Source organism: Saccopteryx leptura, chromosome 3 (genome assembly GCF_036850995.1).
Source record: "Saccopteryx leptura isolate mSacLep1 chromosome 3, mSacLep1_pri_phased_curated, whole genome shotgun sequence".
Classification (NCBI taxonomy): Eukaryota; Metazoa; Chordata; class Mammalia; order Chiroptera; family Emballonuridae; genus Saccopteryx; species Saccopteryx leptura.
Window position 1 is genome coordinate 121,082,388 of NC_089505.1, and position 27,366 is coordinate 121,109,753.

The 27,366-nt window shown below is 41.7% G+C and overlaps 1 protein-coding gene across 1 annotated transcript; it reads right to left on the minus strand.

Moving 5' to 3' along the window:
* Nucleotides 1-99: 99 nt before the first annotated feature.
* On the minus strand, nucleotides 100-27,366 carry LOC136400108 (cytochrome P450 4A11-like). Its single transcript, XM_066376205.1, has 12 exons — nucleotides 27,070-27,366; nucleotides 22,229-22,370; nucleotides 21,368-21,412; nucleotides 8,125-8,252; nucleotides 7,039-7,163; nucleotides 6,514-6,668; nucleotides 5,957-6,063; nucleotides 5,681-5,871; nucleotides 5,444-5,577; nucleotides 4,106-4,170; nucleotides 3,893-3,969; nucleotides 100-366 (listed from the first exon to the last, which is right to left on the minus strand). The coding sequence occupies exons 1-12, from the start codon at nucleotides 27,262-27,264 to the stop codon at nucleotides 198-200; spliced, it is 1,533 nt and encodes a 510-aa protein (XP_066232302.1). The 5' UTR covers nucleotides 27,265-27,366; the 3' UTR covers nucleotides 100-197.

A 27,366-nucleotide genomic window follows, 5' to 3' on the forward strand; every position in this document is an offset into this window, starting at 1 on the left:
TAAAGGAAACCAATACAGGGAAAGACAAGCAGGCAGAAAGTGAAGAAAAGGACGAAGGGCAGATAAGTGGAGGAGATCAAATAGAATGGCAGATGGGAAGATGGAAGGCAGGAATTGATAAGAGAGACAGGGGATGGGAGTGGGTAACAGGAAGGCAGGAAGGAGTTCCTCAGAGCTTGTCCTTGTGTCATCAAGGGTTAGAGGAGCTTCCTGAGCTGCAGGTGAATCCCATTCTTAGACTTCAACACAATTTCTGGTATAGGGATGGGGACTCTGAAAGGATCCGCTACCAGCTCAAAGCGAAGCAGGGTCAAGGCCACGGCCACCTTCAGCTCGTTCATGGCAAATTGCTTCCCGATGCAGTTCCTGGACCAGGGATGGAAAACAACATGAGAAATGGTCTCAAAACCTGTATTGAGCTGGCCAGGCATTACCACTTCTATCCCACAAGATTTGCTTCACATTCTACCCATGAACTGTAACAAAGACTATCTCTTCCTGAACTAGCTTCTAACTCCTACTTCTGTTGTCAGGATGCATAAAACCCTATTAAGGGATGGTCAGTACTCTAAGCAACCAAGTCAAGTGAATCACTAAAATGTTAATTATTAGTGTGCTCACTCCTTTCACAAGCAGTTTTTGGTTTCACAATGTGGAGGCCAGGTCATGGCATGATATGGAGGGGGGTTCACACTGTCAGATCCTCACTATCTAGAACAGGGGTCTCAAACTCGCGGCCCGCGGGCTGCATGTGGCCCGCCGAACAATTTTGTGCAGCCCGCAGACTAATCCACGAAGTTCAAAATATTTTGGATAAAATTAAGTAAGCCTAGGGGCCTACTTGTATTTTTCATTTCTCTAACATCCTAGCTAGATATTAGCTTAGTTAACAGCAGTTGTGATGCGAACTACAGTTTCTGGTCGTTTTGTGACACTGAGTAAACTGCATGTACGATTGTGCTTGTTGTACTGATTTTTTTTTTGTTTTCAACTGCAGTGAGAAAAGTGTTGCATAACAGTTGCCTTTTGTAGACCTAGTGCGGCCCACCGAACGGCTGTGATCTTGCTCTGCGGCCCACAGTCTTTGAGACCCCTGATCTAGAAGGAGGCACTAGGCACTCGATCTTCAACATGTAGACAAGGTTCACAGAGAAGGAGAGATGGGATTGTGTAAGGAAAACAGAATAACAACAGGGAGTATCCTGGAACAACCAGGGGTTAGTGACCTTCAACCAGTTGTACCACTTGCCTCCCAATGAATGGTTCAGACTCCTGCTTCTTCCTCGCCCCTCAGTCTACCAGCTTCTACCGGAGCCCTCTTATTCTACAGAAGAAACATTCTCTCTGACATTCATCAGTCCCCTCATCTGGACTTTTCTGTCTCCCTGCTTCCCCTCCTTCTACACTGAAGCCATGGCCCAACTCAGTCTCTCCTATGCCCTAAATTACAGGTAGATCACGTCCAAATCAAAGACCTCTATGGATCGTTGCTTCACTCACATCTTACCTGTCCAGCTCCACTTCCTAACTCAGATCCTGTTGTTGAGATCACAGAGAATGCCCTCCCTCCATCTCTGCCTGCCACGTGTTCAAGGCTAAGTCCAATGACAGTCCGTCTTCACCCCCTCAGCTCTCTGTATCTATTTCTCACCAGACCTCTGAAAAGCCAAAGCCATTAGTGTTTTATTCAAGGATGCATCACCATCCAGTGCCCAGGACAGTGCAGAGCAGGACATCTTCAACAATCTGCTCAATGAGTGAATGGGTGAGTAAAAGAAAGAATAAATAATGTTTGTCTTGAGTAGAGGTATTTTTTTTTAATAATTTTATTTTTTTAATGGGGCGACATCAATAAATCAGGATACATATATTCAAAGATCAACAAGTCCAGGTTATCTTGTCTTTCAATTATGTTGCATACCCATCACCCAAAGTCAGATTGTCCTCTGTCACCTTCTATCTAGTTTTCTTTGTGCCCCTCCCCCTCCCCCTTTCCCTCTGCCTTTCCCCCCTCCCCCTGTAACCACCACACTCTTATCAATGTGAGTAGAGGTATTTTTGTTTGTTTGTTTTTTTACAGGGACAGAGAGAGATTCAGAGAGAGGGACAGATAGAGACAGACAGACAGGAACAGATGAGAAGCATCAATCATCAGTTTTTTGTTGCGACACCTTAGTTGTTCATTGATAGCTTTCCCATATGTGCCTTGACCGTGGGCCTTCAGCAGACCGAGAAACTCCTTGCTTGAGCCAGCGACCTTGGGTCCAAGCTGGTGAGCTTTTTGCTCAAGCCAGATGAGCCGGTGCTCAAGCTGGTGACCTCAGGGTCTCGAACCTGGGTCCTCCGCATCCCAACCCGATGCTCTGTCCACTGTGCCACCGCCTGGTCAGTCTGGTATTGTTTTTTTTTTATAATGTGAATTCCAGGGGACAAAGACAGTATCTTTTCCCATCTTGTAACGCAAGACTTGGCACATAGAGATAGCCTTAAGAAATACTTTTATGCTTGAATGAAATTAATTGAATTGAAAAAGTAAATTAAAATAAAAAAAATAAAAGTAAACATGATTTCTGACCTAGGAATTAAACTGCCTAGTGCTCTCCTCCCCTCTAGTGGCAGCCACATGACTTGCAGCCGAGGTCTATGAGGAAGAACTCAATCCTGGGAGAAACCAAATTTTAGAGTCAATCAGTCTCTGGAAGAACATTTTGTTTATGGCCTGTTCTGTGAAACCTGATTCACTGTTTAAAGAACTCACAACGTATGAATATGGAAAAAGCTTGTTCTAGTAAGCAAGTTCAAAGTTTATGGAAGTTACTATTTCATAAGAGGATTTCTGTAGCGTTTGTAGATTTTTAAACAGCACCTATTCAGTAGTATATACTTAACAGCTATTTTAAGTGTGCTATTGAGTTTAGACCCTGGGATGTTCAAATGTATGTGTCATATACAAAATCATGGGTCTTCTCTCAAAAACAGTGATTATCTTTCTTTTTATGCTGTTTGCCAATGTTGGACTATGTAGACTATGGGACTATGGTATATAAGTCCCACTTTGTACAGAGAATTCTGTATACTGGAAAAGTTGTCATGCTTATGTGGATATTTACATGTAGTCAAAGTTTAGTTGGGATAGATTGCAAACCTAGAAAGGCGCACATTAAAGTGAAAGTCTCTTAAAACGGCTACTGCACCGTTTATGCACTGTGCTTGAACAGTTAACACAAGGAAGGTGGCTGGAAATCCAAACAGATGTAAATATCACAGACACCATGAGCGGCAGATCAGTGAAGGAGAAAAGGCAGTGGCTGGACTGTCCTGAAGGAAGATGGAAGAACCTCCTTTTAATGTTACTGATAATTGAGGAAATCAATCTGAAGTTTAATTCTTATGACAAACTTTAACTCCGAGAAGTTGTATTTCTGAAGAGAAAAAAAAAAACACCAGAAAACTGAACTTCAGAACAAGGACTGACACTGAATTATAGCTGGCCATTAAAAAAGCTGCCATTGAAGGATTTTTCAAACCAATGTGTGTCTCTGTTTCTACAGTTTATCCCAATAAAAGTTGGACTACATATTAATATTCACATAATCATGAGAACCTTTCCAGTTGGAAAAATTCTTTACCTGAAGTGGGATTTATATACCACAGTCTAACTATCTACATACTACAATGTTAGAAAAAGACAGAAAAATAAGGACAATTAATTGCTTTAGAGAGAAAATCAGTGTGTAAAATGTCTGTGCTGTGCTCTGAAACACCATCTTTCTCTTGTATATATAAGCCTCCTCCCTAACACATCAACATACAAGGACATAACAGCAGACACCACAAATAAATTTAGGCTAGGCACCCAGTGGTGCCCCAACCCAAGTACAGGATGCCTCACCTTGACCCTGCTGAGAAGGGCAGGAAAGCATGGCTGTGTGTATCAGAACCCGGTGCAAAACGGGATGGGTTGAATACCTACAGAGAGAACCCCAGGGTCTAAACAGGTAGGTCACAGCCCTCTTTCCAATCCACCAGGACACAAGACTCCTGGGGGTTGAAGCAGGAGAAGGAGTAAGAGATCCACCCATCCTGCCTCCCACAGCCAACATACCTCTGGATCTGGCCACACCTTTGGATTGTGGTGAAGGGCATAAATGGAAAGTGTGACTATGACTCCTGTAGGGCAGGGAGAAGAGAGAAGAGCAATCACACACATGCCAGGAAGGGACAGGTGCATGCACACAAACCTAGGGAGCCACAAAGAGTCACTCCCAGTGGAATAATCTTACATGAGTAGGGATGAGTGGAAATGGTAAAGCACATGTTCACACAATACAAGTAGATAATCATGTCCCAGAACTGAGAAGCAAACAAGAATTGAAGACTTACTTTTTGAAGCAACTCAAGTTAAATCCACATTTATCAAGTGCCATCCATGAGCCCTTGATGATTGTGCATTAAGTAATTCAATATTCACAACAACCTTCCAAGGGGGCCCTCATATTCCCATTGTTCAGATGAGGCACCTGAGCTTCAGAGAGGTTGAGCAACTTGTCTATGATCACACAGCTAGGATGTGACAAGGTTGAGATTCAGACCAAATGTGAGGCAAGAAGTGGCCTCTAACCATGGCAGGGGTCTCAGATCTGGTCATCAGCTCTATCATCAGCCTGAGGGATCCACAGAGACTGGGCCATCTGACCCATGACAATGGATTTCCTGAGTTCCCTTATTTGCCTAGACATCAAATGATTTATGCACAGATAACCACAAATATGCAGGATGTTCAAATACATGGGGCAGTGTAGATAGATTTGCAGCTAGAGTCCTACAATCTGCAGTTGGGATTGGAGCATGAAGTGTTAGAATCAAAAGAAAGGGATGAGGAGAGGTAGAAGAAGATAAAAGGGGAATAAATGGTGATGGAAAAAGACTTGACTTGGAGTGATGAACACACAATACAATATAAAAGTGACATATTATAGAATTGTACAGCTGAAAGTCATATAACTTTGTTAACCAATGTCACCCCAGTTAATTCAATAAGAATTTTTTTAAAAAGAAAAAGACAATGGTAGGGAATTATCCTCCTAATCCAATTGTTACTTTTGTAGCTGTATTTTCATGGTAGAATTTTTTCATACTTAAAAAAAAATCATAGAACATCATGACATTGAATGAAACTACAGTAAAGGCAAAAAAAAAAAAAAAAAAAAAAAAAGAATTTTAAGTACATTGGAATGGTAATCCCGGAGAATGAGAGAAGTTTAGGATTCTATTCATGTGAGATATTAGAATTGAGATGAACCCTATTCAAGTGAATGTACAAAAAATGATTTATTCTCTGCACATTAAAGGAACTAATATTTAGTGACATTTTCTGTGGTCCAACTCTTTGCCATGTGTTTCTGCAGAGTGCCTAGGTTAGTGAGTGTGCTGAAATTCAGACCTCTAGGTAAGGAGCGCCCATCAGGGAAGGTGATGGGCTTGCTGAGCTCTCTGCTGAGACGTGGTGCAGGTGGATAGAGTCGCAGTGCTTCCTTGATGCACATGGTGGTGTAGGGCATCTGATTCAGGTGATCCCTGAAATGGACGAAGCACAACCTGAGTGTAGGCAGGGCCCAGGCAGACCAGGGCTTCTTGTCTAGCTGAGCGGGTGGGGCTCTCCCATCTCCTGAGCACTCACCAGGTGATGGAGGCGCCATCCCCCAGGAGGCTCTGGACCTCCTTGCGGCACCTCTCCTGATGCTCAGGGTGCATAGCCAGAGCATAGAGGATCCAGGAGATGCCAGTGGCAGTGGTGTCATGGCCTCCAAACATGAACGTGTCCACTTCAGCACGGAGGTCCTTGTTACACAAGGGGCTCCCATCCTTCATCTGGGGAAGACATAGTGAGAGTGCAGGGTTTGCCCCTTTCTCTGGATTTCTGGACAAAGCCTCAGGCCCTCCTACACCCACTCACTCTGGCAAAGAGGAGGATGTCCAGGAAATCCAAGTGCTTCTTTCTCCTGACCTTCTCCAGCTCTTCCTGCTCCTGCAGATGTGCCTTCCTCAGCTTGATCACTTGGTCTGTAAAGAACAGTGGCTCCCTGGCAGAGCTCAGAGCGCTGGGGGCCCAGAAACAGGAACCCAGAGTGGCCACACCTGCTCCCCAACCCTGCTCCAGTCTGGGTGCCAGTGAATCAGGATGAGAATGGCAGTAGGTGTGCACATCAGGGTTGAGAGTTCTAGCACCCTCTGATTGCAGGTCAGGCCTCCCCTCAATAGCACATCCATGGAGTAGGTTCTGCTTGAATGCTGCTTGGAGGGGTTGACATCACCAATGTGATAACACATGTAAACCCACAATGCCTTTTGCATTCTAATTCTCAGCTCCCAAGTTGTGCAGCAAGGAGTACCCAGTGTGGGTGTGTCAGCTCCTGAAGGTATCCAAGGCCAGGCTTATCCTGAAGGTCAGGACCATTCCTTTTGATATGAGCCTGATGACAGAGGGGAGTAGCCCAGGAGGTGGGGTCCAACCTGTGTGTTGATGGGCAACCTGGCAGGCCCGGTGGTTACGGCGGCCCTCAGGGGTCAACCAGTAGATGATGTCATTCTGGTAGAAGAAATTCCTCCATCGAGAACAAACCAGAGTTTTTATATCACCAATGGCTTGCATGTAGGGTTGGCAGCTCCTGAAAGGAGACGATAAAGAAAAGACTATGTTACTGGGAGGCCTGACATGGAGGTGGAGTAGGGCTCTATGTGGGAGTGTCCACATACATCAGGCACATGTGACACTGTGTCATCCATTGCTTTTCTCTTACAGCCCCTGAACCCTCAGTCCTTTATAAGTGATATGAACAATGAGGCTTCTCCTTGTGCCAGGATCAGGGATATGTGACTGAGTCAAGGTTGGTCTAGAATGGAATTTCTCCATGGTCAGGAGGTCTCAACAGACTTGCTTTTAGTTTAGTGAATATCCTAGCTGCCTGACCTGCCTCTTCAGGTAGTTTATATCAGATAGAAAACCAAAAGCCATGTAGCAGAAGGATTATTGCTGACCTGTCTGTCTGGATGCTGCTCTGCTGACTGAACGCACACTTCATGATGATGTCCAGGGTCATCGTGGAGATGTGTTCAAAGATCTCCAGAGGTGAGTCCTGGCTGATGAGCTTCTCCCATCTGTCCTGTGGTGGAAGGAGGACATTGACCCTGCTCTACTCCCTCAGAGGGCCTCTGTTGGCACAGCTAAGCTCTCTCTCTGTCTCTCCAAATAACCTACTTGGCATCCCTCACTTTCCAGAACAGAGATTATAGTATATTAAAAGTATAAAGCAAATGTTTGTAAAATGAAAATTAGTTTCTGAGAAACTTTGATTATATAATTAAACAAGTTCTCTCATAATGGTCTGAATTAATTTTGAATATTAAGAATAAGTTATTATAGTAACTATCTGTTGATAGACCAGGAAACAGTGTTACAATGGGGACAAAGAGGGTATCTGCTCTCTACTGAAGTTGTGCTAGACCTGAGGAAAAGGTGCACTCTACCTCTTGGTAGCTAATGTATGAATGCAAGAGGAATTCTAAATGACCAATACTGGGACTCTGAGGAAGGGACATCAAATGGTATCTGAGAATAACTGGTGAGGTCAGAGACCAGATGGAAGGATCTGGCTCTATGATTGCAGACATAATCTCCTCTTCCTTCTATGGAGTGGCTCAATTTCATGCTGAAGCCCTGAGCCCCAGGCCCGAGCCCATCTGAATGACATCCTGGGATGTCCACACTGCTAGTGAAGCTGGCACTGCCTAAGTATGCTAGTGGCAGTTTGTCTTGTTGTCCAGAGAAATTACCACTGCTCTAGTCCACTCTGTTGTAGATGTGGAGGTGAGAGGAGAGTGAATTGTGTTTTTTCATGGCCTTCCTTTCTCTTGGCAATGAGCAAAGTTGTGTGGATCCAGTCTGGTGCCTAATTACTTCCTCTCTCACCCACTTTTGGGAAGCTCTTTCACATTATAAGTCCTGCCACTTTATTCTGGTTGGTTGTGTCTGATGGGTGTCTGAAGGACACATGTGTTTTAGAGTGGACTATGTGAGTTCTGCAGGTCAGCATATGTGTGCAGGTGAGAGAGTGGGGGACTTACCAGCATCACTTGTACAGAGTCAGACATGATTTCCACGTAGGGCTTCAGGATATCAGAGTGGAAGGCTGGGGTCAGCATCTGTCGGTGCTGTGACCATGTCTGCCCATTCAACAGGAGCAAACCATATCCTGGACCACAGTTAAGTGTGTGTGGGACAAAGGGAGATAGAATCAGAAGGATGGCAATTTAGGGAGCTCAGAAAACAACCTAACAAACACAAAGAATATATTACCAAGGAAATTGAAAACTATAAAAACAAATCAAACAGAGATGAAAAACTCAATGCATGAACTGAAAAATGAGGTAACAAGCTTAGCTAATAGAGCAGGCCAGATAGAAGGTAGGATTAGTGAAATAGAAGATAAGCAACTTGCACAACAGAGAGAACAAGAGAGAGACTCAAAAATTAAAAAAAAATGAGTAAGCCCTACAGGAATTGTCTGACTCTATCAAAAAGACTAATATAAAAAATTATAGGTATATCAGAGGGAGAAGAGAGAGAAAATGAAATGGAGAACATATTCAATCAAATAATAGATGAGAACTTCCCAAGCCTGTGGAAAGAACTAAAGCCTCAAATTCAAGAAGCAAACAGAACAACGAGTTTTCTTAACCACAACGAACCTACTCCAAGGCACATCATAATGAAATTGGCACAAACCAACGACAAAGAAAAAATTCTCAAGGCAGCCAGGGAAAAAAAGAATACAACATATAAAAGAAGGCTTATTAGATTATCATTGGATTTCTCAGCAGAAACTCTACAAGCTAGAAGAGAGGGGACCCCAATATTTAAAGTCCTGAGAGAGAGGAACTTTCAGCCAAGAATACTATACCTATCAAAGCTATCCTTCAAGGGAGATGACGTCAGAATAATGGCGGGGTAGGAAGCGATTCCGATAAATCTCCCCCAAAACTCAACAAGATCTTCAACCAGAAACAGAAAAACCTATACTTGGAGCCTCCAGATGCTTCGCAATACACCCAAAGGTATGGTCGAGTGAAAAATTGGCTAAATATATAACCAAACCCCGAAGGAAATAGGGAGTAAGAAATGCTCCACCTTCCTCACTAACCTAAACAGGGCGGCTTTCTCTGGTAACTGTGAATATAGAAACTGAGGCGGGCAAAGGGGGTGAATAGATTCAGGCCACGGCACAAACGGCTGAACCAGGCTGTGGCACGGAGATCCAAGCCGAGGAAAAACTGATCCTGTGGCAACCTGGGCAATACAAGCTAACACTCGCGCCAAACCCAAACAAAGAAAGACAAGCGGGGCGGCCATTTTACCCGGTCTCCTGGTTGGTGCGCAGTTAGTGGGCGAGAGATTTCTTCCTAGGCCCCGAGAGTGGGTGCCCGTGTTGCCCCACGGAGAGGCAGGGTCAGAGGCCTTTCTGTGGGCCGAGGGCAGAGTCTCTGGGCAGCCCCAGCGCCCTGGGAAAGCCACGCACGGGAGGGAGTGAGAACTAATTCCAACGGTGGAAATTTTCCGTGCTGGAGCCGGTTTCACTCAGAGGGAAACGCGGCCGGCCTCATATCCGGGTTTGCGCGCGCAGATAGTGAATGAGAGATTCCTCCAAGTGCCTCGGCAGTGCGCGCCCGTGTTATCGCACAGAGGGGCAGAGTCAGGGGCCTTTGAGTGGGCCAAAGCGGAATCTTGGGCTGCCCCAGCGCCTTGCAAAAGCCGCACACGGGGACGGAGCAAGACTCAATTCCAACGCTGCAACTTTTCCCTGTGGTTGGGGGTTTCACTCAGAGCGTGAGACTGCTGGCCGGATATACTGGTCTGCGTGCGCAGCCAGTGAGTGAGAGTTTCCTCCAAGCGCCCCGGAAGTGGGCGCCCGCCTGTGTTACCAGACAGAGTGGCAGACAGAGCCAGAGGTCTTTGAGTGGGCGGAAAGCCCGCCTGATTATGCTAGCAGCTCTGACTGACTGAGCCTTACCCAGAGCCCTGTGCTGAGTGGAAATAGAGTGGGGAGTTGCCAGCTCTTTGAGCCTCTTACTATCCAGGCAGAGGCAGCAGCAACCCCATAGCTGGATTATCAGGCTACTAATTGAGGAAGGAAAGACTAGGAGAAAGGCTCCAGGAACACGGACTCTCTCACTGTTGGAGCCTATAAATGCTAATAGCCTTGACTGCCAACGAGACTAAAGCACAATACATGACGTTGCCATAGAGACTTATCAACTGCAAACCTCTACCTGAGCGTGCCAAAGGGGCAGAACCCGGGGTACAGAGTCACCGACCAGGAAGAGGGAGAGAAAAGAAAAAGCAAGAAGATAACCTCTCAAAATCAAGAATAATCTGCAGACTTTATAACCTATCCCATTTTATTATATTTGTTCGTTTGTTTCTCTTATCTTCATTCTTGATACTTTTTTTCCTCCTCCAATTTGGCCGATTAACTCTCTGCCGGTCTTACTCTCTCCTCTCCTTGAACTACACTACCCATAAGTGTTATATCTCCCATTATCTTTTCTCTTCTCTTCCTTTCTCTCTATGAGGGTTGCACTCCAAAACCCTTAACTCTCTCTCTCTCTCTCCTTTCTTTTTTCTTCTATTAGTGGTTCCCTCTTTTTTTCTCTCTCTCTCTTTCTTTTCTCCCTCTATATTAGTTTCTTCCTTTCTCCTTTACATCTCCTCTCATTCAAACCTCAATAACAAACAAATTATCTTATCTGGGACTCAAACTTATGTTTGTGGCATTTTGGGGGGGTTTTACTTCACCTTTTTAACTCACTAGCAGTGCTCCCATCCCTGGCTCTCCATTTTATCTAGTTCTTGTTCCACTAAATACAATAGTAATTTTTTAATTTGTCTCCCCATTTTTCCGTTTTCCTCTTATTCCTCTCATCATAACTCTTAGACAACCAACACCAAAAGCAAATCATTTTATTCTTGACCCAAATTTTTTCCTTATTTGCTTTTTGTGGGTCCATACGCTCTTTTTTTTTTCTTTTTCTCGTTTTTCCTTTTTTTTTTTCTTTTCTTTTTTTTTTTTTTTTTTTTGCCCCTTTATTACTTTTCCCCAATTCAGGCCCTCCATCACAGGCATTGTTTGTTATAATTCACAGTTCACCACAAGATTTTCTCAAGAAAGAGGGGAGAGGAGAGGAGAGGAAAAAAGGAGGGGGGGAATAATTTCCTTTTTTAAAAAATTTTTATTTTATTTTATTTTTCTTTATTTCATTATTAATTTTTTTTAAAAAAAACTATTTTCGATTTTTTATTTTTTTTATTATTTTTTTAACTTTTTATTCTTTATTAAATCTCATTAATACTATCAACAAAACCACCCTCAGATGCCATTAAGGAAGAGAAAATCGAATATCATGGATACAAAAGAAAGAGAGGTAACACAGCTAGATGAGGAAAAATCTATGGAGAAAAAATTTTATATATTGGAAACCTTGGAGCTAAATGACAGAGAATTCAAGATAGAAATCCTAAAAATCCTCCGAGATATACAAGAAAACACAGAAAGACAATTTAGGGAGCTCAGAAAACAACTCAATGAACACAAAGAATATATGTCCAAGGAAATTGAAACTATAAAAACAAATCAAACAGAGATGAAAAACTCAATTCACGAGCTGAAAAACGAAGTAACAAGCTTAGCTAATAGAACAGGTCAGATAGAAGAGAGGATTAGTGAAATAGAAGACAAGCAACTTGAGGCACAGCAGAGAGAAGAAGAAAGAGACTCAAAAATTAAAAATAATGAGATAGCCCTACAAGAATTATCTGACTCCATCAAAAAGAATAACATAAGAACAATAGGTATAACAGAGGGAGAAGAGAGAGAAAATGAAATGGAGAACATACTCAAACAAATAATAGATGAGAACTTCCCAAGCCTGTGGAAAGAACTAAAGCCTCAAGTTCAAGAAGCAAACAGAACTCCGAGTTTTCTTAACCCCAACAAACCTACTCCAAGGCATATCATAATGAAATTGACACAAACCAACAGCAAAGAAAAAATTCTCAAGGCAGCCAGGGAAAAGAAGAATACAACATATAAAGGAAGGCCCATTAGATTATCATCAGATTTCTCAGCAGAAACTCTACAAGCTAGAAGAGAGTGGACCCCAATATTTAAAGTCCTGAAAGAGAGGAACTTTCAGCCACAAATACTATACCCATCAAAGCTATCCTTCAAATATGAAGGAGAAATAAAAACATTCACAGATACAGAAAAGATGAGGGAATTTATCATCAGAAAACCCCCACTCCAGGAATTACTAAAGGGGGTTCTCCAATCAGATACAAAGAACAAAAAAAAACAGAGCCACAAGTAAAAGCTCCAAGAAGAACACAATAAAACCAAATTTAAACTGTGACAACAACAAAAAGAAAGAGGGGGAGAAGATGGAGATTAACAGTAGCAAAGGACGATGGAGTGCAAAAGTACTCACAAAATAGTTCGCTACAATGAACAGGGTAGGGACCCTTTTCATTACTCAAAGGTAACCACCATTGAAAAAACCACCACAGAAGCACATGAGATAAAAAAGATAGCAACAGAGGAAAGATGTATGGAATACAACCAAATAAAAACAAAAGATAGAAAAACGAAAGAGAAGGATCAAACAAGACACAAAACTAACAGAAAGCAAGATATAAAATGGCAATAGGGAACTCACAAGAATCAATAATTACACTAAATGTAAATGGATTAAACTCACCAATAAAAAGGCACAGAGTAGCAGAATGGATTAAAAAAGAAAATCCAACTCTATGCTGCCTACAGGAAACTCATCTAAGTAACAAGGATAAAAACAAATTCAAAGTGAAAGGCTGGAAAACAATACTCCAAGCAAATAATATCCAAAAAAAAGCAGGTGTAGCAATATTCATATCGGATAATGCTGATTACAAGACAGGAAAAGTACTCAGAGACAAAAATGGCCATTTCATAATGGCTAAGGGGACACTGAATCAAGAAGACATAACAATTCTTAATATATATGCACCAAACCAAGGAGCACCAAAATATATAAGACAGCCACTTATTGATCTTAAAACAAAAACTGACAAAAACACAATCATACTTGGAGACCTCAATACACCGCTGATGGCTCTAGATCGGTCATCCAAACAGAGAATCAACAAAGACATAGTGGCCTTAAACAAAACACTAGAGAACCTGGATATGATAGACATCTACAGGACATTTCATCCCAAAGTGACTGAGTATACATTTTTCTCCCGTGTACATGGATCATTCTCAAGAATTGACCATATGTTGGGCCACAAAAACAACATCAGCAAATTCAGAAAAATTGAAGTTATACCAAGCATATTTTCTGATCATAAAGCCTTGAAACTAGAATTCAACTGCAAAAAAGAGGAAAAAAATCCCACAAAAATGTGGAAACTAAACAACATACTTTTAAAAAATGAATGGGTCAAAGAAGAAATAAGTGCAGAGATCAAAAGATATATACAAACTAATGAAAATGACAATACGACATATCAGAATCTATGGGATGCAGCAAAAGCAGTAATAAGAGGGAAGTTCATATCACTTCAGGCATATATGAACAAACAAGAGAGAGCCCAAGTGAACCACTTAACTTCCCACCTTAAGGAACTAGAAAAAGAAGAACAAAGACAACCCAAAACTAGCCGAAGAAAGGAGATACTAAAAATCAGAGCAAAAATAAATGAATTAGAGAACAGAAAAACTATAGAAAAAATTAATAGAACAAGGAGCTGGTTCTTTGAAAAGATCAACAAAATTGACAAATCCTTGGCAAGACTTACCAAGGAAAAAAGAGAAAGAACTCATATAAACAAAATCCAAAATGAAAGAGGAGAAATCACCACAGATATCATAGATATACAAAGAATTATTGTAGAATACTATGCAAAACTTTATGCCACTAAATTCAACAACCTAGAAGAAATGGATAAATTCCTAGAACAATACAACCTTCCTAAACTGAGTCAAGAAGAAGCAGAAAGCCTAAACAGACCTATCAGTAAAGAAGAAATAGAAAAAACCATTAAAAACCTCCCCAAAAATAAAAGTCCAGGCCCTGACGGCTATACCAGCGAATTTTATCAAACATTCAAAGAAGACTTGGTTTCTATTCTACTCAAAGTCTTCCAAAAAATTGAAGACGAAGCAATACTTCCAAACACATTTTATGAGGCCAACATAACCCTCATACCAAAACCAGGCAAGGATGGCACAAAAAAAGAAAACTATAGACCAATATCTCTAATGAATACAGATGCTAAAATACTAAACAAAATACTAGAAAATCGAATACAACAACATATTAAAAAAATAATACATCATGATCAAGTGGGATTCATCCCAGAATCTCAAGGATGGTTCAACATACGTAAAACGGTTAACGTAATACACCATATCAACAAAACAAAGAACAAAAACCACATGATCTTATCAATAGATGCAGAATAGGCTTTCGATAAAATACAACACAATTTTATGTTTAAGACTCTCAACAAAATGGGTATAGAAGGAAAATATCTCAACATGATAAAGGCCATATATGATAAACCATCAGCTAACATCATATTAAATGGCACTAAACTGAAGGCTTTCCCCCTTAAATCAGGAACAAGAAAGGGTTGTCCACTCTCTCCACTCTTATTTAATGTGGTACTAGAAGTTCTAGCCAGAGCAATCAGACAAGACAAAGAAATAAAAGGCATCCATATCGGAAAAGAAGAAGTAAAGGTATCACTTTTTGCAGATGATATGATCCTATACATCGAAAACCCCAAAGAATCCACAAAAAGACTACTAGAAACAATAAGCCAATACAGTAAGGTCGCAGGATACAAAATTAACATACAGAAGTCAATAGCCTTTCTATATGCCAACAATGAAACAACTGAGAAGGAACTCAAAAGAATAATCCCCTTCACGATTGCAACAAAAAAAATAAAATACTTAGGAATAAACATAACAAAGAATGTAAAGGACTTATATAATGAAAACTATAAACCATTGTTAAGGGAAATCGAAAAAGATATAATGAGATGGAAGAATATACCTTGTTCTTGGCTAGGAAGAATAAATATAATCAAGATGGCTATATTACCCAAAGCAATATACAAATTTAATGCAATTCCCATCAAACTTCCAATGACGTTTTTTAAAGAAATAGAGCAAAAAATCATCAGATTTATATGTAACTATAAAAAACCCCGAATAGCCAAAGCAATCCTAAAGAAAAAGAATGAAGCTGGGGGCATTACAATACCTGACTTCAAACTATATTATAGGGCCACAACAATCCAAACAGCATGGTATTGGCAGAAAAATAGACACTCAGACCAATGGAACAGAATAGAAAGTCCAGAAATAAAACCACATATATATAGTCAAATACTTTTTGATAAAGGGGCCAACAACACACAATGGAGAAAAGAAAGCCTCTTCAGTAAATGGTGCTGGGAAAACTGGAAAGCCACATGCAAAAGAATGAAACTGGACTACAGTCTCTCCCCCTGTACAAAAATTAACTCAAAATGGATCAAAGATCTAAACATAAGACCTGAAACAATTAAGTACATAGAAGAAGACATAGGTACTCAACTCATGGACCTGGGTTTTAAAGAGCATTTTATGAATTTGACTCCACAGGCAAGAGAAGTGAAGGCAAAAATTAATGAATGGGACTACATCAGACTAAGAAGTTTTTGCTCAGCAAGAGAAACTGATAACAAAATAAACAGAAAGCCAACTAAATGGGAAATGATATTTTCAAACACAGCTCAGATAAGGGCCTAATATCCAAAATATACAAAGAACTCATAAAACTCAACAACAAACAAACAACCAATCCAATAAAAAAATGGGAAGAGGATATGAACAGACACTTCTCCCAGGAAGAAATACAAATGGCCAACAGATATATGAAAAGATGCTCATCTTCTTTAGCTATTAGAGAAATGCAAATCAAAACGGCAATGAGATACCACCTCACACCTGTTCGATTAGCTATTATTAGCAAGACAGGTAATAGCAAATGTTGGAGAGGCTGTGGAGAAAAAGGAACCCTCATACACTGTTGGTGGGAATGTAAAGTAGTACAACCATTATGGAAGAAAGTATGGTGGTTCCTCAAAAAACTGAAAATAGAACTACCTTATGACCCAGCAATCCCTCTACTGGGTATATACCCCAAAAACTCAGAAACATTGATACGTAAAGACACACGCAGCCCCATGTTTATTGCAGCATTGTTCACAGTGGCCAGGACATGGAAACAACCAAAAAGCCCATCAATAGATGACTGGATAAAGAAGATGTGGCACATATACACTATGGAATACTACTCAGCCCTAAGAAATGATGACATCGGAACATTTACAACAAAATGGTGGGATCTTGATAACATGATACGAAGAGAAATAAGTACATCAGAAAAAACCAGGAACTGTATTATTCCATATGTAGGTGGGACATAATAGTGAAACTAAGAGACATTGATAAGAGTGTGGTGGTTACAGGGGGGGAGGGGGGAATGGGAGAGGGAAAGGGGGTGGGGAGGGGCACAAAGAAAACAAGATAGAAGGCGACAGAGGACAATCTGACTTTGGGTGGTGGGTATGCAACATAATTGAACGACAAGATAACCTGGACTTGTTATCTTTGAATATATGTATCCTGATTTATTGATGTCACCCCATTAAAAAAAATAAAATTATTATAAAAAAAAAAAAAAAAGCTATCCTTCAAATACGAAGGAGAAATAAAAACATTCACAGATACAGAAAAGATGAGGGAATTTACCATCAGAAAACCCCCACTCCAGGAATTACTAAAGGTGATTTTCGAATCAGATTAAAAGAACAAAACAAAACAAAACCACAAGTAAAAGCTCCACCAAGAACACAATAAAACCAAATTTAAACTGTGACAAAAAAAACCAAAAAAAAAAAAAAAGGGGGGGGGAGAGGACAGAGATAAACAGTAGTAAAGGACGATGGAGTGCAGAGGCACTCATAAGATAGTGTACTACAATGAACATGGTAGGTACCCTTTTCATTACTTAATGGTAACCACCCTTGAGAAAACCACCACAGAAGCACATGACTTAAAAAAGATAGCAACAGAGGAAAGAAGTATGGAATACAACCAAATAAAAACAAATGATAGAAAAACAAAAGAGAATAATCAAACAAGAGACAAAACTAACAGAAAGCAATTTATAAAATGGCAATAGGGAACCCACAAGTGTCAATAATTACACTAAATGTAAATGGATTAAACTCACCAATAAAAAGACAGAGTAGCAGAATGGATTAAAAAAGAAAATCCAACTGTATGCTGCCTACAAGAAACATATCTAAGCAACAAGGATAAAAACAAATTCAAAGTGAAAGGCTGGAAAACAATACTCCAAGCAAATAACATCCAAAAAAAAAGCAGGAGTAACAATACTCATATCTAATAATGCTGACTATAAGACAGAAAAAGTACTCAGAGACAAAAATGGTCATTTCATAATGATTAAGGGGACACTGAATCAAGAAGACATAACAATTCTTAACATATATGCACCAAACCAAGGAGCACCAAAATATATAAGACAGCTACTTATTGACCTTAAAACAAAAACTGACAAAAATACAATCATACTTGGAGACCTCAATACATCGCTGATGGCTCTAGATCAGGGGTTTCCAAACTTTTTACACAGAGGGCCAGTTCACTGTCCCTCAGACCATTGGAAGGCCGTCACATTTACAGTACTCCTCTCACTGACCACCAATGAAAGAGGTGGCCCTTCCGGAAGTGCAGTGGGGGGCCGGATAAATGGCCTCAGGGGGCTGCATGCGGCCCGTGGGCCATAGTTTGGGGACGCCTGCTCTAGATCATTCATCAAACAGAAAATCAATAAAGATATATTGGCCTTAAACAAGACACTAGAGCACCTGGATATGATACACATCTACAGGATTCTTCATCCCAAAGCGCCAGAGTAAACATTTTTCTCTAGTGTACATGGAACATTTTCAAGAATTGACCATATGTTGGGCCACAAAAAAAAATCAGCAAATTCAGAAAAATTGAAATTGTACCAAGCATATTCTCTGATCATAAAGCCTTGAAACTAGAATTCAACTGCAAAAAAGAGAAGGAAAAAACCTCACAAAAATGTGAAAACTAAACAACATACATTTTTTTTTTTGTATTTTTCTGAAGCTGGAAACGGGGAGAGACAGTAAGACAGACTCCCGCATGCGCCCGACCAGGATCCATCCGGCACGCCCAGCAGGGGGCGACGCTCTGCCCACCAGGGGGCGATGCTCTGGCCCTCTGGGAGGTCACTCTGTTGCGACCAGAGCCACTCTAGCACCTGGGGCAGAGGCCAAGGAGCCATCCCCAGTGCCCGAACCATCTTTGCTCCAATGGAGCCTCACTGCGGGAGGGGAAGAGAGAGACAGAGAGGAAGGAGAGGGGGAGGGGTTGAGAAGCAGATGGGCACTTCTCCTGTGTGCCCTGGCCAGGAATCGAACCCGGGACTTCTGCACGCCAGGCCGATGCTCTACCACTGAGCCAACCGGCCAGGGCCAACAACATATTTTTTTAAAATGAATGAGTCAGGCCCTGGTCGGTTGGCTCAGCGGTAGAGCGTCGGCCTGGCGTGCGGGGGACCCGGGTTCGATTTCCGGCCAGGGCACATAGGAGAAGCGCCCATTTGCTTCTCCACCCCCCACCCCCTCCTTCCTCTCTGTCTCTCTCTTCCCCTCCTGCAGCCGAGGCTCCATTGGAGCAAAGATGGCCCGGGCACTGGGGATGGCTCCTTGGCCTCTGCCCCAGGTGCTAGAGTGGTTCTGGTCGTGGCAGAGCGATCCCCCGGAGGGGCAGAGCATCGCCCCCTGGTGGGCAGAGCGTCCACCCCTGGTGGGTGTGCTGGGTGGATCCCGGTCGGGCGCATGCGGGAGTCTATCTGACTGTCTCTTCCTGTTTCCAGCTTCAGAAGAATACAAAAAAAAAAAAAAAAAATGAATGGGTCAAAGAAGAAATAAGCACAGAGATCAAAAGATATATACAGACAAATGAAAATGGCAATACAACATATCAGAATCTTTGGGATGTGGCAGAAGCAGTAATAAAAGGGAAGTTCATATCACTTCAGGCCTATATGACCAAACAAGAGAGAGCCCAAGTAAACCACTTAACTTCACACCTTAAGGAACTAGAAAAAGAAGAACAAAGACAACCCAAAACCAGTCGAAGAAAGGAGATAATAAAAATCGGAGTAGAAATAAATGAAATAGAGATCAGAAAAACTATAGAAAACATTAATAAAACAAGGAGCTTGTTCTTTGAAAAGATCAACAAAATTGACAAACCCTTGGCAAGACTCACCAAGAAAAAAAGAGAAAGGACTCATATAAACAAAATACAAAATGAAAGAGGAGAAATCACCACAGATATCATAGATATACAAAGAATTATTGTAGAATACTATGAAAAAGTATATGCCACTAAATTCAACAATCTAGAAGAAATGGATAAATTCATAGAACAATACAACCTTCTCAGACTGAGTCAAGAAGAAGCAGAAAGCCTAAACAGACCAATTAACAGGGAAGAAATAGAAAAAACTATTAAAAACCTCCCCAAAAATAAAAGTCCGGGCCCAGATGGTTATACTAGTGAATTCTATCAAACATTCAAAGAAGACTTGGTTCCTATTCTACTCAAAGCCTTCCAAAAATGGAAAAAGCAATACTTTCAAACACATTTTATGAGGCCAACATAACCCTCATACTGAAACCTGACAAGGACGGCACAAATAAAACTACAGACCAATATCTCTAATAAATACAGATGCTAAAATACTAAACAAAATACTAGAAAATCGAAAACAACAACATATTAAAAAAATAATACATTATGATCAAGTGGGATTCATCCCAGAATCTCAAGGATGGTTCAACATACATAAAACCGTTAACGTAATACACCATATCAACAAAACAAAGAACAAAAACCACATGATCTTATCAATAGATGCAGAAAAGGCATTTGATAAAATACAACACAACTTTATGTTTAAGACACTCAACAATATGAATATAGCAAATGTTGGAGAGGCTGTGGAGGAAAAGAAACCCTCATTCACTGTTGGTGGGAATGTAAAGTAGTACAACCATTATGGAAGAAAGTATGGTGGTTCCTCAAAAAACTGAAAATAGAACTACCTTATGACCCGGCAATCCCTCTACTGGGTATATACCCCCAAAACTCAGAAATATTGATACTCAGAAACATAAGATACATGTAGCCCCATGTTCATTGCAGCATTGTTCACAGTGGCCAAGACATGGAAACAACCAAAAAGCCCTTCAATTGAAGACTGGATTAAGAAGATGTGGCACATATACACTATGGAATCCTACTCAGCCATAAGAAATGATGACATTGGATCATTTACAACAAAATGGTGGGATCTTGATAACATTATATGGAGTGAAATAAGTAAATCAGAAAAAACTAAGAACTGCATGATTTCATACACAGATGAGACATAAAAACGAGACTAAGAGACATGGACAAGAGTGTGGTGGTTACGGTGGGGAGGAGGGAGAGGGAAAGGGGGAGGGGAAGGGGCACAAAGAAAACTAGATAGAATGTGACGGAGGACAATCTGACTTTTGGTGATGGGTACGCAACATAATTGAATGACAAGATAACCTGGACATGTTTTCTTTGAACATATGTACCCTGATTTATTGATGTCACCCTATTAAAATTAATAAAAATTAAAAAATGATATATAAATTAAATAAAATATTATTCAGTCTTAAAAAAAGAATCAGAAGGATGACTAGGAACAATTAGAGAGGAACCAAGGGTATTTAGAAGAAGGCACTTCTTAGGCCAAGCAGGGGAAAGGTCAGTATATTTCAAGAATGTGAATTTCCAAAAGTGGCAGGTATATAGGATGTCATTATGACAGCTGTGGGATGAAGGCTGAAATAGAGGTGGGGGGCAGGTCATATAAGAACATAAATAAATGTCACTGTGGAAACATTGGAGAGCATGGGAAGTGATAGGAAGAAGCTGCCTACAAGGGGGCTCTCACCACCACCTGGATGATTTGGAGGTTTTATTAGAAGAGAAATGAGGTTTAATTCATAAATGAGGGTGGTGATATGGTGCTGGTTACCTGTAAGCCAATAAAATAGCTCTTGGTAAATCTACCTGGCCAGTGGATTTCAGTCCTTGTTAGATATACTCACCAATCCAGGGAGCCAGGAGTCTGTTCTCATTATAATCTTTAGGTTCTAAAAGGTAAGAAAGGACATTACAGAAACCTGGGGGGGAACAAAAAGCAGACAGCCTGCAGAAGGCAGCTGTGGTCCAAAGCATAGGCTGCCATCCCTTCCTGATGACTGTCAGCTGGCAGTTTGTCTCAAGTGACCTTTCACATGCCTTCCATCCCCAAGTCTCTCTGTCTCAATTGTCACTGTGAGCTCAGCAACGCAGACTCTATCTCAACAGCAGAACACCCACAGCACTGGGATGGTGAATCATCCAGAAATAGAGGCTCTATCCTCAGGGCAGAGAAAACACAGAACTCTGTGGTCTTCCTACAATTTTGGGTGCTTAGTCATCCCATGGTGCAGGGTAGGCAACATTTAGAGGTGCCAAACCTAAGTCAGGGTAAAAATTAAATTATCTGTCAGATCTTGGGAAATATCCAAAACAATTAATCAAAATCCAATTAAAAGAGAAAAGAAAGGAAGGAAGGAAGGTAAGAAAGAAGGAAGGAAAGAAAGAAGGAAGGAAGAAATGAAGGAAGGAAGGAAGAAAGTAAAGAAGAAAGGAAGGAAGGAAGGAAGGAAGGAAGGAAGGAAGGAAGGAAGGAAAGAAAAAGAAAGAAAAAGAAAGAAAAGGTGAAAATTTGCTATAGAGAACTGTTTAAGCATTCAATTTAAATAAATATTGTTGGCCTTAAGCTGGCTTGTGGGATGGGTGGGTTGGTAGAGGTTTCAGGTAATGATGGCTGAACTAAAAGTCTCTTCTGGAATTTCACAACCTAAAATCACATACCCGAGTGGGAAGAGCTGTTCTAGCCACAATGCAGATATCACTCTCACCTGATCTTCCCAGGATGACCTTCATGTAGTCAGGATCATAAACTATGACATTGACCTTGCTCCCCCATAGCCAGCGAGGACAGGCACATGGAAATTTCTCTACCCATTTCTGAAACTGTTGTAGTTCTTGGCCAGTTTGGAACTGTAAGCAAGGGAAAGACAAATCAATGAAACCTTTCTCTTTGGGTCTAGTGCTTGGAGTGGTGGTGAAGGGTAGGATGGCTGTGGGGAGATACTGCTGGATCTCTCAGCAGTGATTAGAAACTTGGGACTGCTTCTGATGAGCCCGGCTTGGATCTGATTTTTGCTCTTCTTCAAGACTTGATCTAAAGTCAGATTCTGGCTTCTGGTTGGGCCCTTATGTTGTGGACTGGTAATGGCAAAAAGCCATTATAGATTCGAGGCTTGGCAGGGGGCTAAGTTCTACCCCCTCCATCTCCATATTTGGCTTTGATGCTGAGTGTTTGCACCCACTCCACTTCCTTCCTTGGGTTGCAGGAAGCAATATACATGCCCTTCTTCTGACTCTTTGTTTCAGATGTTTGTAAATTTCACTAATGTATCCTGTGTAAATTTCACTAATGTATCCTGTTTTTGCCTTGGGAGAGTTCCTGTCTTAGCCTTTGATGTGCAACTTTGTATCAGGGTCCTTGATTTGCATAGGTCCATATAATAAAGCGAACTGGGGCTGTGAGGCACTCAGATACTGCCAGGCAGTTTGAAGAGTCCTCCCGGTCCCATCGGTTTTGTTTTGACAAGTGTGTTTCCTTAATTCCGCACCGTTATTTGGAGCTGCGCTGGTCCGCGGCACCCTTACTCAGAACTGCCTTTAGAATCTTACACATAATATGTGTTTAATAAATGTTCAGTTATGGACCAAATGGTGTACAGCCTTTTTCACAGACTTATATTACTTATTGGCTGAATTGTGTTTGTTTCAATTTGTATGTTGAAGAATTAAACCCTGTACCTCAGAATGTGACTTTTTTTTGAAGTCAGGGTTTGTATGGAAATAATTAACTTAGAATGAGGTCATTAGAATGGTCCCTAATGCAATACAACTGTCTTATAAAATGGAAGAAGTTTGGACACAGAAACAGCCAATCATAGAGGAAAGATGTTATAAAGACACGTATGGAGAAGACAGTGATTTACTAGCCAAGGAGAGAGGCCTGGGGCTGATGGTTCCTTCACAGCCTGTAGACAGAGCCAACCCTGACAACATCTTGATGGGTAATAATATGGTCACAGCTTTCTGAGTGTTTCTATTACCATATTTCAACTCAATGTTCTAATTGCTGGACCTTATGTTGTCAAACATACCTTTAGTATCTGTAATCTCTGTGTTCTTAGAGTTGCATAGATCATGGCTTATAGGAATTATGCTTTTTTAAAATGAAGTAATAAAAAGAACGAATGAGCACATATAAGAGTGAATGAGTGAGTCTTCATTAAAATTCTGTTTGCAAGTGACAGATATAATCTTGTGCTATTGTAAGATAAAGAAAAGGGACAAAGAGGAAGTGAAGGGCCTTGGGGTGTTTCACAGAGTCCTAGGGCAGGAGGCAGCTAGGGTGTGAAAGGGGCAGAACCAGGGACTGGAGAGCTGCTAGGACTGAGTCTCCATTCTTTCTCTCTGTACGTAATGCATTCACTCTCTTTCCAAATGTTTATTGGGGCTCTTCCTATCAATTTTCTAAAAGCTGGAAATAGAGACACAAATAAAGAGACAATAGCCCCTGTCCTCATGGAGCTGTGTCCATGTGGTGGAGGAGAGCAGTAGTACCCTTCCCAATGCTACCATTCTATCACATGTCCTGTCTGAATGGTCCTGTGAATCCTATTTGAGAACCTGATTGTAATATGGCTAAGTGTTCACCTGCTACAATCAACTATGGCTGGGGTTGAATAGGGCACTTAGGGCTCACCCTTTGTGTGGAAAGAGATCGTGAAGTAGGTGAGCTAGAAGACATCCCAAAATGTGTCCACTGTGAGTGACCACATACATATATATGTATACATGGGTAGATGTGTATATGGATTCATACATTTAGTTATTTGATAACAATGTATTGAGAACTTACTTTGGGTCAGTTGTCATCCTACTTGCTGGAAATTCAACAGGGAACAACAAAAGTTCCTGCCATCTGTTGCTTATGTTTGAGTGAGGGTGCAGGTAGGCAAGTCCTCAGTGCCCCCTGGCCTCCAGGTTTTGGCCACTCCATGCTGGATGTGCTGCACTGGAGTTGTCCTCACCTGACTGATTTGAAAACTGCAGCCACAAGGAAACATCCCCAAAGGGAGACAACAGAGAGTAGGTGGACAGGTGACAATGTGGCCACACAGAGAACTGTCAGATGTTGGCTCTGCTGATGTGGCAGGTACAACTGCTAAGTTTTGGAGGGAAGATATGGGGGAAATGGGGATGTTTGGGTTATTTGAATCCCAAAGTCGTTCCTCTTTCCATAGTCCCTGTTAGATTCCATCCCTATTTAATACAGTGAAATAGTACCTTCAACATGGTTATCATTCATAGGCATCAATATTATTTTAAATTTATACAAATTGGAGTGAGTATAATGGTGGCCCTTGGTCTATGCCAAACACAATTCTTACTTTATACTAACTCACCTGAGTCCTATGATTATTATCATCATCGCCAACTTACAGATGAGGAAACTGAGTGATAGACTGGGTATTTAAAGCGTGTGTCGTAGCTGGGAAGTCAATGTAGGTAGCCTGGCAACAGAGCTCAGATGTTTACCATCCCTCATTGTCACTGGTCATCAGGCCTGAAGACTAGCTTCAATCTTGATTCAACATGTGGCATTCAATTTCCAACTCAGCCAATAACAGATTATTATTATTATTTTTTAACAGAGACAGAGAGAGAGAGATAGGGACAGACAGAAATGGAAATGGAGATGAGAAGCATCAATCATTAGTTTTCGTTGTGGTACTTTAGTTGTTCATTGATTGCTTTCTCATATGTGCCTTGACCAGGGGGCTAGAGCAGACCAAGTAACCCCTTGTTTGAGGCAGTGACCTTGGGTCCAAGCTGGTGAGCTTTGCTCAAACCAGATGAGCCTGTGCTCAAGCTGACTACCTCGGGGTCTCGAACCTGGGTCCCCTGCATCCCAGTCCGACACTCTATCCACTGCACCATCGCCTGGTCAGGCAACAGATTATTGAATGAATTGAAATCTCAGGCCATACTATAAAAGCAAGGATATTTGGCTGCAGAGTCTCTCAGGTCACAGAAGTTAAGAGTTTATTCCCACCATGAGTAATTGAGTTATGTAAATAGCATTACCCACTTACTGAATGTACATATCATCTAATGCCATCAGTGCAATGGGAAAGCAACTGGAGGTATTTTTAGTGGTTCCTTCTGTGCAATCCTAGCTCAGAAGGTGACAAGTACATCAATAAAAGTCACAATTTCTCCAAAGCTCTGGTTGTCTCTCTCTGGCTGATATGAGCAGTTCCCATTTTTGGCTTCACTTTGCCTCCTTCTCAGAAAAAGAGAAACCTCAGCTTTCTGCACATCTCACCTCCTAAGGTTTGTTCCATCTGCAAGCCCTTGGTGAGCCCCTGTCCATGCAGTCCATCACCTTGCTCTGCACCTTTCCCCTCTGGGACTAGTGCTGACAGAACTGGCTGGGTGGCACTGTCTCACCTAACCTGCAAACTGCTCCTTTCTCTGTCAGTCTGCACACCTAAATCAAGCATTTCTTTGTGTCAGGATCTCTGCTAGGTATGAGAGGTCAGATAGGGGGATGACATCCTCAGCCCACAGAGCTCACAAGGCAGGGGATTGAAGAATGAAAACTGGGAGGTAAAGAGATTCTCTTTAATGGTGCCACTCTAATGTCAGTACTCCTTGAGACCATCCTGGAAACTTTCTCTCTCATATGTGCCAGTAACATGTCAGGGCTTTAGCAGTGCAATCAGCAATCTGAAAAATCCCATAGACTTGGGCCAACCAAGGTGCTTGTTCCCCTAGACCTGATAATACCCCCAAGTCATCCCATGGATGAGCATCTCTTCCTGTGACCTGACAGCTTCTTTAAATTCCTGTCTATCAATTCCACACACTGTGAACATCCACAGGCAGGGATCCATGAGACTGATGTCTGTATTCCCAAGCTACCACAGGGCCAGGCAAAGAGTATGAAATTGAGTAGATATGGACAGGGAATCATCTAGAAGTCTTTTTGTGAGCCTGGAGCAAGCTGACTAATGAAGTGACAACCTTGTCTTCAAAGTGCTGGGCTGCCAACATAGCATGCAGATCTCACTCAGGAAGGCGCATATGACAGACTGAGAACACCAGCACATGGGGTGAGGAGTTTACTGCACAACCTGGGGAGTAAACTGGGTTCTCCCCTCACATTACAGCTCCATGCTGCTCACACAGGCTTTATCCTACAGACTTGCTGACCATGACATACTGTATTTTCCCATGTATAAGACACACCTTAATTTTGGGGTCAGAAATTTGAAGTAAATGTATTACATAAAGTTATTGAACTCAAGTTTTATTTATCATAAAATTTATACAACTCCTCATCACTGTCAAAACTCCCATCCATAAGCTTGTCCTCATCTGTGTCTGATGACAAATTGCTGTCTTCAAAAATGAGTACAAAAACAAGGCAAAAAAGTGGGAAATGCAAGTAAAATATCTACAACCACTGTATAAGAGCACCCAGTTTTTAGCCCCTAATTTTTTTGAAAAAATGTCTGTCTTATACATGGGGAAATACAGTACTCTGTGACCCTCCCCCCCCCTGCCTGCCCTCCTTGACTTCCAACTCCCCTGTCCTGTTCCCTTTTACCTCCTGATGGTGTCCAAACAGCCAGTGGGAAGGAGGGGATGGGAACTCCTGAAGGGCTCTGAGCAGCCACTGCCGGCGCAGGTAGAGCTGGGCTGCCTTGAACAGTAGCAGAACCAGACCGAGCAGGGAGACCACTTGCAGGAGCCCAGAGATACTGCCCAGGGGTCTTGTGAGGCTGAGCACAGACACACTCATGGTGCAGCAGCTTCTGGAGTGCTGACTGTCTCTGATCACCTCAGGCCAGTCTGGAATTTTTGTCCCACCCACCTGTGGGGAGGGTGAAAGGTGAGGGCAGAG

Coding starts and splice junctions, on each gene's coding strand:
- LOC136400108 (XM_066376205.1), bottom strand. CDS start 27,264: ATGAGTGTGTCTGTGCTCAGCCTCACAAGACCCCTGGGCAGTATCTCT. Junction 22,371..27,069: donor TGTTTGGACACCATCAGGAG/GTAAAAGGGAAC, acceptor CCTTGCTTACAG/TTCCAAACTGGCCAAGAACT. Junction 6,669..7,038: donor AGCAGCATCCAGACAGACAG/GTCAGCAATAAT, acceptor GTCTCCTTTCAG/GAGCTGCCAACCCTACATGC.